General features: G+C 45.7%; 2 protein-coding genes across 4 annotated transcripts; one reads left to right on the forward strand and one right to left on the reverse strand.

Moving 5' to 3' along the window:
* Nucleotides 1–83: 83 nt before the first annotated feature.
* On the reverse strand, nucleotides 84–3,145 carry LOC115766892 (G patch domain-containing protein 1 homolog). Its single transcript, XM_030710968.1, has 3 exons — nucleotides 3,046–3,145; nucleotides 1,589–2,995; nucleotides 84–1,528 (listed from the first exon to the last, which is right to left on the reverse strand). Exons 1-3 carry the CDS (start codon nucleotides 3,101–3,103, stop codon nucleotides 84–86), a joined length of 2,910 nt encoding a protein of 969 aa, XP_030566828.1. The 5' UTR covers nucleotides 3,104–3,145.
* A 596-nt stretch (nucleotides 3,146–3,741) lies between these two features.
* Nucleotides 3,742–9,185, forward strand: LOC115766742 (dynactin subunit 1). 3 transcript variants are annotated; one of them, XM_030710729.1, is made up of 5 exons: nucleotides 3,742–3,879; nucleotides 4,013–4,075; nucleotides 4,235–5,599; nucleotides 6,384–8,810; nucleotides 9,102–9,180. In XM_030710729.1, the coding sequence occupies exons 3-4, from the start codon at nucleotides 4,283–4,285 to the stop codon at nucleotides 8,808–8,810; spliced, it is 3,744 nt and encodes a 1,247-aa protein (XP_030566589.1). In that variant the 5' UTR covers nucleotides 3,742–3,879; nucleotides 4,013–4,075; nucleotides 4,235–4,282; the 3' UTR covers nucleotides 9,102–9,180. The 3 variants fall into 3 exon arrangements, with proteins under 3 accessions (XP_030566589.1, XP_030566572.1, XP_030566582.1); XM_030710712.1 differs by having other exon boundaries at nucleotides 3,743–3,879; nucleotides 6,384–9,185; XM_030710722.1 differs by having other exon boundaries at nucleotides 3,743–3,872; nucleotides 6,384–9,185.
* Nucleotides 9,186–13,972: the final 4,787 nt, after the last annotated feature.

Consider the following 13,972-nt stretch of genomic DNA (forward strand, 5'->3'; position numbering starts at 1 on the left):
AAATACAAATATGTATTTAGTTTTGAAGTTAATTTGAACTTAAAATAAGATATGCTTATAACTAAAGTCGAATATCTCAAATCTTAGTGTTTACGTTTGCTTTTCTTCTCCTTGGACTTGTGCTTCGTCTTTTCGCTCTTTTTGGATTTTTTCTTAGCCTTTTGTTTTGACTTTTTGGACTTTTTGGAGCTGGCACTTTTGTGCCTCTTCCTGGATTTTGATTTCTTGGCCTTTGCGTCGCTGTCATCGCTGCTGGAGTCGGAGCTATCCTCATCGCTATCATCGCTGCTGCTGAGCGTGCGTTCTACCCAATGCTCCGCTTTGCGTTTGCTTGGTGCATGCTGCTGCCAGAGATGCTGCAGCTTGGCATCGATGCTTGCCTCGGCCTGTACGGCGCCGTCCGGTGAGGCCTGCTTCAACTGGGTGGGCAGCTTGGGACCATAGAGCTCCACGTCGGGCACCTGTTCCATGGCCAGTTCCCTATCGTTTTTCAAACGCTCCTCGCGAGGCTTATAAGCAATTTTCAGCTTGTTGCCTGCAATGGGCGCAAACTTAACTGGTGCCGGGTCGGAAGACTTGGTATCCTGCTGCTCCTGCGCTGGTTTAAAGAGCGCTGCAAATATACCACGTGGTGGCGAATTATTGCGGAGCACATTGGCTGCCGCCGCGGACGTGGAAGTGGTGCTGGGCAAGCCCAGAGCTGCCTGCATGGCATCCAATCGGACATCGGCCTGCTGCTCTTGCGCAGCTGTTGTTTCCTGTTCATCGTCACTGTCATCGAATATGCTCTTGAAGAGATCAGTTTTTTCAGAAATGGGCTTGTCGCGTGCCGCATCTACAGCCTGCTCCAGTGGCGTCTTCGCTACAAAAGTAGCCTTAACTGTTGCGCTGCTGGCAGGCTGTTTTGGTGCTTCAGGCGGAATAGCTGTGACCTCTTCCTCTGCTGTATCTGTTGTTGTTGTTGTTGTTGCAGGCACCAGCATCGGCAGTTTTGGCAGCTGCTGCTGCTGCTTGGCTGCCTCAATGTGTTTGGGTATAATTGTAGGCGTTTGGAAATTGGCTTTGGTATTGACCGAAGTCTCTAGGTAATCAAATATGGACATTTTGGACTTGGCTTTCAGTTCCTTTTCAACTTCTGGCAGAGCACCACCAAAGGGTTCCGCAATGTTGTACCGCTTGCACAGCAATGCGCTGGGCTTCCACATGGCCTTCGTGCGTTCCATAACTATTTTATGCTGTTCTGCTGACTGCACTTGCTCCTCTGATTTCTGTGCTTGCACTGTTGCCTCCGAAACGAATCTGTCGAGCATAAGACCGGCCAGCGGTCGATATATTTTGGCCGCCTGCACAAATTCCTTTTTTTCCATTTCACGATCCCACAAAGACAGCGTCACTGGCTGCAATTCGGCCAGAAATTCGGTAATCTCTGTGTCGTCTTTTAGATTTGAGGCCAGAAATTTTTCATAGCGCAACTGCTTGGATTCGTTTTCAAGAAAGGGTTTAAATCCGCTGGCTGGCGTGGTGGAAGCTGCAATAAAAAAACCGTATAATTTAGGGACCTTTAATACTATTTCAAACGGGTACAAACCTAAGTTCTGAGTCTTGGTGGCAGCCTGAGCCAAGAGCGCGGCATTAGATTGCTGCAGCTCCATACCTAGCTCTATTGGTGCTGCTGGTTGCTCTTCACCGGTTGTGGTAATGAGTCCACCCTTTGTAAAGTTGTTGCTCTTGGCGCTGATGAGTTCAAGTAAGGATTTGCTGCGCTCCTGTTGACTGCTGACGCTGTTGGCGGTCTTAAAGGGATTTTTTTTTGCCTGCGACTCACCCAGCAGCTGAGCGCGTTGCTCCGGGTTTAGATCATGCCTACCCAGGCCTGCTTTTTTGTGTTCAGTTTCTTCAGCTATTTTTCGTGCACGCTGCGCATCCAGTGGCGCAAATCGACTGCGACGCAGCAGCCAGTTCCGTGGCTGAAAATCGCGGGGCAAATCAATGACATACGGCTTGTTGTGGGTTGTATCGCTCTTGTCCTCGCTGAAGCCTTCGATGACATGACGCTGCTGGACATGTTTTATCTTCTTTTGTTTGGGCTGCTTGTCGGCCAATGAAAAGTCGTAGCGCGTCATGTCATCCTTGGCATAGATATCCTCGTCCTCCTCTTCGAATGCTCCCACGCCAAACGCCTGGCCGCGTATGGACAACTGTTTGTGCTTGGCCGACTCCTCAAGATGACCAAAGAGATTGATGTGCTGCATTGGCGCCGCAATCGTGCTACTCTTCGACAGCACTGGCGCTCGACTGAGGCCCGAGTAGCTCATGCCAAAGCGATTGTCTTTAGGTGTATAAAACATGGGCTCATAGTCATCAGGTGCAAAGGTTATGTCTTCGTCCTCGTCTTGGTCATCGGCCTCCTCATCCTCAGCCTCACTCTCCCTTTGCGTATTCGTGCTTGGCAATCCCTCAGCACCATAGTGCTCCAACAGATATTGTTCCCGTTTGTTGCGCGCAGATGCTTGGCATTTTTCTTTCCGCGTTTGCCGTGGTCCCACACCCTGTCCTGGCTTCCAGCCCATGCTTTTTAGTATGCGCACGGCTACCTTATCGCGTACAGGACGCAACAGTTGCTCGAGCACGGGCACGCCGGGTATGGGCCCAGCGATCTCTGGCTGCATAAGTTTTCGCTTGCGCTGGCCCGAACGCTGCTCTTGCTCACATTCCTTGGCAAACTCGTCTCGAGTGCGTATACCCTGGGGGGCTATGCCAAATTCACCCAAATCTTCCTTGTCCATGAAGTCTTCAGGTCGCTGTTGCACTTTGCTGGCCTTTTCTGCGCGTGAACTCTTGAAATTCTGCGGAGTCCAGCCCTCTAGTGAGCCGACGGTGTTCCAAAAGCCAGCGCTAAAGCCACCAGTAAAGGCACCATGAAACCGACGTTTGCCATTTTCATCCTTTACAATTTGATCCTCAATCGCCAGCGGCTTCTTGGCGGGAACCTCATCTGTAAATGTTTATTATTGGTGCGCTGTCTTAAGTTTGTGGCGTTCTTACCCTTCTCTAGTGGCTCCAAAGGTGTGCCAAAACGGTGTAGATGTCCCTCCTCATCCATTTTGAATTTATATGAGTCAAAAACTAGTCGGTGCACAATATTCTGCCTTCCTCATCGGGCTCAGCTGTCAAAAAACGTAAACAAAACACAAGTGCTGCCAGATGGTTAAAGCTATTGTAAGCCTCCTATCGTCTAAAAGAGCGGGATGCTTTGGATTATGCACTACTCTTGTTTTCATTGAAAATATCATATATAATATATATAATAATACATATATAAAACATAAATGTAGTTTATTTTATAATAGAAAATACTCATATAAATCGTATTTATAACCATTGTGAATTTGATTGTTGCGATATTTCACTATACGATAGTTTACGATATATCGTATAGCGATTACGTTATCGGCATGTTCAATAAGTGCACATTTAGTTAAAAGGTAACGTCGCAAATTGCGAGACTCCCATAGTTTGAAAATTTTGGATATTTTCGATTATGTAGTACTTTTGTTTCCACTGCAAATAGCATATATAAATGTATGGTATTTTATAATAGTCTTGCAGAACTTAATTTAAATCACTCATGTAAATGGTATATATAACCATTGTGAATTTGATTGTTGCGACATTTCACTATACGATAGTTTACGATATATCTTGAGTGGTCACATCATCAGCATGTTCGATAAGTGCACATTTAGTTGATCGGTATCGTCGCAAATCACACCGCTACTTTACAGCTGTTCAGGTCTGGGTTTTTGCAAATTTAGAATTTTTCACCAGAATTTTGCTGCAAATAGCACAAAGCATAAACATTTGTTTTAAAAGTGAGTGGTGAGTACTGCAAAAAGTAAAACACGGGTGCACTGCATGAAGGCTAGGTAGCCATGCGCAAGTTGCTTGTGCAAGCCTTGGTGACTAATGATGTCAACACTTTTCGGTTTCTCTCTTTTTTTTTTGGCATCAGTTCGCTGGCATTTGCCATATTTAAAAGCTGGACGTGACTATAGCAGGCGCATAGAGAAAGAAGGTAAGTACTGCATTTTCACCTGAAGTATATATGTCGATTCGGTTCTAATGCGTTCTTTTTGCATACAAACACAACACGCAAAAACACACACAAACACAACACGCAAAAACACACACAAACACACACGAATACAAACCACGCATCGTCATCTAACGCCAGTTTTATAACGCACACACGCACAAACTGGCCAAGTGAAACGGCATCAACATGTCGGAGAAAAACATAAAAGTGGGCGCCCGAGTCGAACTGACCGGCAAGGAGCTGTTCGGCACGATCGCCTACGTTGGCATGACCAGCTTTGCCGTTGGCAAGTGGGTGGGCGTGGTGTTGGATGAGCCGAAGGGCAAGAATAGCGGCTCCATTAAGGGTCAACAATATTTTCAGTGCGACGAGAATTGCGGCATGTTTGTGAGGCCCACGCAGCTGCGTGTGATAACACCGGCCCCCGAGACAAGCGGCAGCGGTGGCTCAGGCAATGCCACACCCACACTACAACCCACAAAGGCACGGCTTAGCGGGTCACGCACCTCACTCTCATCCAGTCGCCAATCATTGCTTGGTTCACGCACACAGCTAACCACCTCGTTGAGCGAGCGAACTGCATCTAGCAGCAGCCTAGCTGCACGCAAATCCTTGGCGCCGCCAAGCAGCAAGGATAAGGATGCCTCCAGCACGGGATCATTAACTGGGGAAGCCGGCGCAGCTGCAGCTGCATCAGCAGCAGGAACCAAGCGTGCCTCATTTGTGGAGACAGGCTTTTTGGAGATACTGAAGCCACAGTTTACACCATCGCAACCGATGCGATCGCCTTCGTTTACAGCGCCACCAAATACGACAGAGGACAAAGTTGCCTTGTTGGAGGCGCAAAAGACGAGCGCTGAGCTGCAGACACAACTGGCGGATGTTACAGAAAAATTGGAGACGCTTAAGCAGCGTCGCAGCGAGGACAAAGAGCGTCTTCGTGAATTCGATAAGATGAAAATCCAATTTGAGCAGCTGCAAGAATTTCGCACCAAGATCATGGCATCCCAGGCCTCGCTGCAAAAGGAGTTGCAACGCGCCAAGCAGGAGGCGAAGGATGCCATCGAGGCCAAGGAGAGGCATGCACAGGAAATGGCTGAGCTCTCCGACAATGTGGAAATGATTACACTCGATAAGGAAATGGCCGAAGAAAAAGCCGACACGCTGCAACTGGAATTGGAGTCAAGCAAGGAGCGCATTGAGGAGCTCCAAGTGGATTTGGATCTGCTGCGTTCCGAAATGCAAAACAAAGCCGAGTCCAAGATAGCCACCGCCGACGGCGGCATGTCCACCTACGAATTTAAACAACTTGAACAGCAAAACATACGCCTCAAGGATACGCTGGTGCGTTTGCGTGATCTAACTGCCCACGACAAGCACGACATACAAAAGCTCACCAAGGAGCTGGAAATGAAACGCTCCGAGGTCGCAGAACTGGAACGCACCAAGGAGAAGCTTAGCTCAAAGATCGATGAACTGGAGGCCACAGTCGCCGACTTGCAGGTGAGCACTCTGCATATTGTTGCTACTATCAGGCCTGTTTTCCATGTATTCCCAATAACCGAATTAGGAGTTATGTGAAAATTCGCGTGAAAATAGTTTTTATATTTGTTTTCGTTCCTAAAGCAATAGAAATGATAATTTGTAAATACTTCTTTATTTTCATAGAAAGAAAATAAAAAAAATGAAAAAGATTTTAACGCCAATAATCAAAAATACAAAAAAGAAAAAACAATTACAATTTTAAATATGAATTCAATCTTAAATTCTGATAGCTTTAAAAAGAAAAGGGAAACAGGCCTGAATATATGTATTTACCACGCTCATATCCAAGCTTTAAGCAGAGCCTTAAAACCTATAAATAAGCTTGCGCTTCTCTCTCTCTCTCTCTCTCTCGCTCTGCTTCGCTCTCCCGCTCTCTTTTAATGTCACACGCACAATTTCATGACCCTCTTTTGCTTTGCCGTAGTTGAAATTTCCTTTGCGTTTTCACAATATTTTTGCCACATAGAAAACAAAAACAAAAAAATTACAAAATTGCTATTCTGTCGCTCCAAACTCTTAATAAATGTGAAATTTTTCATTTGATTTCATTGCCGGCCTACATAAAAATAATATATAAAATGGCTTGCAGGAGGTAAATTTAAATTATTCAAGTTTATTTTAATGTTTGATTTCCCCCTCAAGTTTTTCCAACATATTTCATTTACGTTAAGCATTTAACACACTATAAAAAAAAAACTTAATTTCACAAAAAAAAAAACCAAATGTTATTGCAATTCTCAAGGAACAAGTGGATGCAGCACTGGGCGCTGAGGAGATGGTGGAGCAGCTGGCCGAAAAGAAAATGGAACTGGAGGACAAAGTGAAGCTGCTGGAGGAGGAAATAGCACAGCTTGAGGCACTGGAGGAGGTGCACGAACAGCTGGTGGAGAGCAATCACGAACTGGAGCTGGATTTGCGCGAGGAACTGGATCTAGCCAATGCCGCCAAGAAGGAGGTGTTGCGCGAACGCGATGCAGCTATTGAGACCATCTACGATCGCGACCAGACCATCACCAAGTTCCGCGAGCTCGTCCAGAAGCTGAACGAGCAGCTAATTGAACTGCGCGAGCGCAGCTCGAGCAGCGACCAAAAGTCCTTGCAGGATCCCAGCCTTAAACTGGCCACTGAGACCATCGACTACAAGCAAATGTTTGCCGAGTCCAAGGCCTACACGCGCGCCATTGATGTGCAGCTGCGCCAGATTGAGCTGAGCCAGGCCAACGAACATGTCCAGATGCTAACTGCCTTTATGCCCGAATCGTTTATGAATCGTGGCGGCGACCATGACTCCATACTGGTCATACTGCTTATATCGCGCATTGTCTTTAAGTGTGGCATTGTGGTGTCTCAGACGCGCGAACGTTTCCCAGCCGTGGAGGCGGTTACACGCGAGGCAGTCACCCAGGGTCATGCGGTGCAGCAATACACCTTTAAGTGCCGCCTGATGCACTACATCCATAATCTGCAGTGTGCGCTGCATCAAATCCTGTACGGCTTGAATAGCTGCCAGCCGGATACGCTGCTACGCGCGGGCAGCTCATTGCCGGAAATGGTGGCCCAGGAGAAAATAGTCGATGGCATTATTGAGCTGCTCAAGTCAAATCAGCTGGACGAGAACAGCACCACGGACAACATTGAGAAGTGTGTGGCCTTTTTCAATGCCATGAACTCGGTACTGTTGGCGGGCGAGCAGCTCCTGAACGAGACGCAAATGATACGCGATTGCGTCGCCTCGCTGGGCGCTGCCTGTGAGTCCATACTGAACGATACTGCCATTGCCAAGGTGATTATCCAGGAGGCGGGCGCCACCAGCGATTCGATGCTGCTCATACAGTTCCTCAACGAGCATATGGAGAGCATTAAGCAGCAGGTGAAGCTGATCAAGCGGCGCCTACCCAACGATCAGCATGTGATCAAGTGTGGTCTGTCGCCGCACAAAATGGATGCCATGCGCGCCCTGGCCCAGAATATCAGTCGTATCATGTCCGCCATGCATTTGGCCACCAAGCAGGCGTTGGCTGCCATTGTGGCCAACATTGAGAGCGACAATGCAGCGGAGCACACGCTGCCTCAGGACAAGTACTGGTCCCTGCTGTCGTCCGCCTGTGAGCGCATCTATGAGCAGGATGATCGCGGTCCGACGCAAAACTTTAAGGCGCTGCTGGGTCAGGCCAACACGGATCTGCAGCACATTGCCCAACATCTGCTGGACAAAGAGTATGAGATTATGTCCACCGCTGGCGCAGCTCCGCGTGCCCAGACGCTCAATGCGCCCATCAATCAGCGGGCGCAGCTGATCAAGAAGCAGTTGGAGCAAAAGAATGTGCTGGCTGCCACGTTGGAGAATCGCGAGGCGGACATCAAACAGCTCAAGTTGGCGGCCAAGATGAAGCTGAACGAGCTGAGCGAAATGCAAATTCGCAAAGATCTCGCCGAGAAGAAGCTGAGCGTGCTGCAGGACGAATACGAGCATGCTGTGGGCAAATGGAAGCTACAGTACGAGGAGACGCACAAGAAGCTGCTGCAAAAGGAGAAGGAATTCGAGGAGACCATGGATCATTTGCAGAGCGACATCGATGCGCTCGAGAGCGAGAAGAGCGATCTGCGCGACAAGCTGAAGCTAAACACCAGCGCCGGCAAGAGTCAGGCATCCGATTCTCACTCCTCCCTGCACAATCTGTCCGCCACGGGCACGAGCAGTGCCAATGTCAGCTATACGGCACCCGCCGGCACTGCCCCAATGGTGGCTGAGGAGCTACAGCTGCTGAAGTGTGCCTTCAACAATGAGCGCAACGAGCGAATGCGCCTGCAGGCACAGGATATGCGTGCCAAGCTGCAACAAATGGAGCCGATCTATGTGCCACAGCCGCAGGATCAGCGGATCTGCGCACTCGAGTCGCAGCTGACCAAAATGAAACATGCCTGGGTGCTGTCCCTGTTGCAGGTGCAGGCCAAAGGCAGCGGCGGCACATCCATGCCCAATCTCAATACTGTGGCACTGCAGCGTCGCAATCAGCCGTTGCCGCAAAAGGCAGAGATATGCACGCGTGCCTCGCGACTCGCCTCGGACATATTGACGGAGTATCTGCAGCGGAAGCCGCATCGTGCCGCAACTGGAGAATTTGCCGCATTTCCCACTGTTGATGTGAAGCGTGTGCTACAGATTTAAGTGGGTGCGACTAGTGGGCGGGGCAATATAGCTAGGCTAGGTTTCTAATTGTATGGTTAGCACAAAGGTTTTGCACAGCGAGATTGCCAAGTAATGGAGCTGAGCATGAACTTCATGCAAGAGCTCAACTCTTGTCCGAAAGTTCACGAACCAGTTCCGCTGGGTCTTCACGTTGTCTGGCAAACCGTTTCTGGAATAATACACACACACACGCTTACGCCGAAACAGTTTTTTAACGTATTCTTGAGCTAGCACTAACATCCACTAATTTTCCGTGTATCCTTCCCCCAGTATCTGCCTTATATGGTGGCCGCTGCATTGTTGCTGATAATTGTATTTGTATTTTGGCTGCGTTTTCCCAACGATGTTCGATTTGTGTGGAACATGCAACGGCCCTTTAGCTGGCTTTGAAGAGTGCATTAACTTTTATTAATATTTAATTTATGTTTGTATCATAATCAATGTGTAAACTATGTAACTGTGTATCTCTCTAACAAGGCCTGTAATGAAATCAACTCATGCGAACATTTTTATATAACATGTATTATCTAACTATGGAGCGAGAACTATGTGAATAAAAGACAATTCAAAAACATCTGAGTATGTAACTAACAAAAAGAAAAACAAATAGAATTTGCATATGAGAATATAATATATTTACATATTTATTAAAATAAAGGAGTATATTTTCCAGATGTTGCCTAATAAATATCGACTGCGTTTTATTTTAATAAATTTAAGTGCAAATTAAGATCAGTTATTATCAATATTATTTATATTATATTAATGCTATGTCTTTTAATTCTGCTGTGTTTTCAATCTTAGCAGGGCTTCAAATCTAAAACAATATTTTGGTGGTTCGGTTCACTGCTGGAACCAACTCTTTGCCTGTGGGTTCGGTACATGTACCGTCATTTACATACATTCACCAAGGCCTGGATTCTAATGAGAGATGCACGAAGCATTTTACGTTCCACTTGTCATCCACAATTTTCAATTGACGCTCTTAAGTTCCATCAACAGGTCGCAATTCGGGAGAGAGAGAGCACGCACATTTTCTCTTTGCCAGCTGCTCTCGGAGTAGCTTATTTTGTTGCCATCTCTGTCTAGCCTAGCAAAAGCAACGAAGGCAGCCGCTCAATGCCGCTTGGTTACAGCAACAAAACCCAGTACTATAATGACAGCAACAACAAAAACAACAGCTGCAATAGCCTCAGAAACTATTACACTAGCCGACCATAAACCATGATGGTCACACAAAATAGAAGAGCCACCCCCCTCTCGCATCTCGTACCGTGCTCCGCTCCGCTCGTCGCAAGCGCGCGCAATGTGAATTAAAAACAATTTTCCCTTTGGCGGCTTGCGTCTTTTTCACATTGCCCCAAGTCTGGTCAAAGGCCGTGTCTTCCCGCTGACATTATTCTAACCCCCGGGCGTTGACTCTAATTGCACTCGTATTTGTGCACCCTTGCATAGGAATAGATCTGATATACATATATTCCCGATCAGTATGTTCAGGCGAGCCAAAATAGGCCTCCTAAGGAGACTAGTCTCTTAGTCCTTACAGATATTGTCATGAAAGTTTCCATAGGTCCGTGTCAATATATATGTCGGCATCGGATCACTTTAGTATATTGGAATTATCGCTCAAAAATGAATGAAAACCTTTTTATTTCTACAGATATTTTCGCCAAACTTAGTTCATTATCATATTGTTCTATGGAAAAAATCGGTCGAAGAAAAGTTGTAAGATTAAAATTTTGTGTTCAATATTTCTCTCATATGCAAGCCGTATGTCGAGAAGGGTATTAAATGTTCGGCGTGCCGTTTTTTTCTTTCTTCAATTACGCCGCTTGCGGAAGTTGTTGGCCCAACTCCGTTCCGATGCGATCCAGATCATGGACTCGACTCGGCATGTGGACTATGCGTTGGGTTCTGTTCAGCTTTTCGCTTTGGCCAACTTTTATGGAGCGGCTTTCGTGTGTGTCGTTCCGGCTGGGCCTGGGCTCGCCCAAGTGGACGCATGCCCAATTCTCACGCCCAGTTTTCACCTTTTTACGGTATTTTGGCTGTGTGGTAATATGCTGCCAAGCTAGCCCTGTATCTGGGCCACGAGTGAGACTCGTAGGTTCTTGGCGTGCGCTACCTGTTGAATATGTTGAATTGAAATAAATCTGTATCTGCATCTGTATCTGTAACATGTTGCTGCACACGATTCGCTCTGTTGGCTGAGATCCTTTACTGTCACTGACACACATATCCAATAACCAACACACTGACCGAGCCAAGTTCTCTTGTCATTGGCTTACGAGCCGCGCTTGCATTGCGAAAATATGAAAACAAAACGCGATACATAACAAAAAAAAAAATAAACACAAAACTTCGCTCATAAAGCACAGCTTGTAATGCCCCCGAAGAGCTGTTGACTCATGCCAAATGCTAAAAACAGCATAATTATGGTATTATAAGGCATGTCAGAACAGAAGCGCCGCAATTGCCAGACGTGGTATATACCCTATAAATGCTTTAACCCTAAGTACCTAATCAATTAAACGAGCAATTTTTAAAGTTAGGAAATTAACTGGCAAGAGATTAGGTTATTACAAGTATTTTTTAACCAGATCAGGCTTTTGACCTTTCTTCAGGCAGCTTTTTCTTTCACTGAAGTCTTAACATTCAAAATTTTTTTGCTAGATCCAAGAAGAACCACCCTGAACCCATTAAAAGTGGGTATAAGGGTATATTGTATTTGTGCGAAAGCCAAATGTATGTAACAGGCAGAAGGAAGCATCTCCGACCCCATAAAGTATATATATTATTGATCAGCCCCAATAGCCGAGTCGATCTAGCCATGTCCGTCTGTCCGTATGTATGAACGCAAGGATCTCAGAACCTATAAGAGCTAGAGACTGAAATTTTAGATGTAGGTGCTCCTAGTGCCTGCGCAGATCGAGTTTGTTTCCGATAATCGATAACTTACTTCGTTTCCAAGCAATCGATAAAAATCGATATCGATATCCTGTTTTTTGGGCAATTTTGTTAAATAATAAGACCTAGAGTCACCAAACTAGAAAATATGTATGCATTTGATGTTGGAAGAAGAGGGTTCAGGGTAGCTCGGGAGCTCCCGACTAGAACCTCTTACTTGTTTTAATTAGATAAATTTATATATGATTTTTAGGCGATTCCTCATTTCAGAATTTCTCGTTGGAATTTTGTTCTCACTTAGAAAGTAGTCTTTAGTTCCAAAGTTGATGTGTTAGTCCCATTTGGAAAAGATGTGATGTGATTTAAAAAAGACTTTTACAGACCTATAGATTGGATATACATATTTCAAGGCTTACAGCGAAGTTTTGACTAAAGGAAGCTATCTTTTCTATCTATCAAAGTAGTCTCTAATTACAAATATATGAGCTAGACTTTTTTAGATATCACTTGGAATTATTTATTGCTTCTAAGAGAGTCTTTACTTGAGTATCTTTTCGGTTAATTGAAGGTATCTTTTCGGTTATTAAGAGGAATCTTAATTTTCGAGCTCCTTGAGCTAGAGACTTGCTAACTCTAGTTTAGCATACCCCGTGCTCCCTCAAAGCACAGGGTATCATGAAAAAGAAATAATTAAACACAAATGTACAAAACTGAAACCAGTTTGGGCGCCACCCGATGTGAGTGGGGGGGCGAGGAGTTGCAATGGTCTTCTGAGTGACCGCAGCAAGATCGAGAGTGCAAGAGCTGTAAAGCTGTAAAGCAGCTCAAGAACATGCCACGCTACAAGTGACTGAAGATCGGACAAGCTCCAAGCAGATGCCCTACAAATGTTGGAAAGGAAGAGGGTTGCCCCAAAGCCGGTTTCAGTTGCAAAGAAATAGCAAGACATCAACTTCAGATGAAGACAACGGAAGCGCAAAGGTTTCACTCTTTAAAGAAAAAACAACAATATTCTGTTGGTTCGGCTAGTCACGCCTGGTTAATTACATAGCTCCAACTAGATGGCCAAAAGCTCAATTTGGTAAACGACCAAACAGTAGCCATCAACAATCAACAATCAACAGACGCCCCAAACATAAACAAAAGGCCACGCAATGGCCGGGCACACACCATGACATAGCTAATGGCTTGAGGAGATGGCTGTCCGAGCTGGGGCTCCGGTCTGGGTCGGCCAGAACAATGGAGCAAGCGCCGCAAGACTTGAGCTTGAGGCGTCTTCACTTGGCTGGGCCACTCGAGGCGTGCATTGTGCTCATGTTTGTTGTTGGTTCTTGGGATTTAGTTTTAGTAGCACGCACTAGACCCAATGTCTATGTCTGTGCTCCATTGTTATTGCCGCTCTTATGTGGCCAATTGTTGTTGTTCTTGCTTTGGTCTGGTCTGGCCTGGTCTGGTCGGGCGTCGTATGTAAATTTGATTTCCATTGAAATATTCGCAGCACTGACGCCGTCTTCGTTTCGCTTGGGCTTGCAGGTCCAGCTCTGCCTCCTGCATGCGCTTTTCCCTCTCTCCCTGCACAAACCGAGCGCCTCATGCAATGTAGTTCACTTGAACGCTTTCGTAAGCCAGCCACAAAAGGGTTAACAGAGAGCTCGTAAGCAAGAGAGTGAGAGAGAGAGCACACACAGCAAAGAGCGAGGAAAAGCGCAGTTTAACAGATGGCAGTTAAGAGAGAGATGTTGCTTAAAAACTGGTTAACTTTGAGTTCTGCTATGTAGGATTGTCAAACCGTTTATATAATAAAGGTATATCTGAAAGGAATAAAAGTGCGATGTTTACAGATGTCTTGTCAAAAAATCGCTTATAACATAAAGATGTTGTCAAACTGTTTACATATCAAAAGTATATCTGAAAGGAATGAAAAAAAAAATCCTTTATAACATAAGCATGTTAACATACATTTTAGCAGACTTTTAAAATTGATCGCAATATTGTTGGTACTCTACTTCAGATCTCTTCATAAAGTACACCAAATATGTGATAAGTAAGCTAAGCAGTAAGAATGTTTTATAGTCTCCTTTATAGTCCAATAATAGACTTTTACTTGTAAAATTTACTAGTATAAATGTGTCATATGTCGCCAAAATAAATTTTTGAATCGATTTTAAGCGCCGCTCATCTTTATTATTCTGATTGCATTTGCCATTCTAGCTCTGACACTGTGTAAGATATAC

This window comes from Drosophila novamexicana, unplaced genomic scaffold (assembly GCF_003285875.2).
Source record: "Drosophila novamexicana strain 15010-1031.04,08,12 unplaced genomic scaffold, DnovRS2.1 tig00000009-arrow-pilon, whole genome shotgun sequence".
Taxonomy (NCBI): domain Eukaryota; kingdom Metazoa; phylum Arthropoda; class Insecta; order Diptera; family Drosophilidae; genus Drosophila; species Drosophila novamexicana.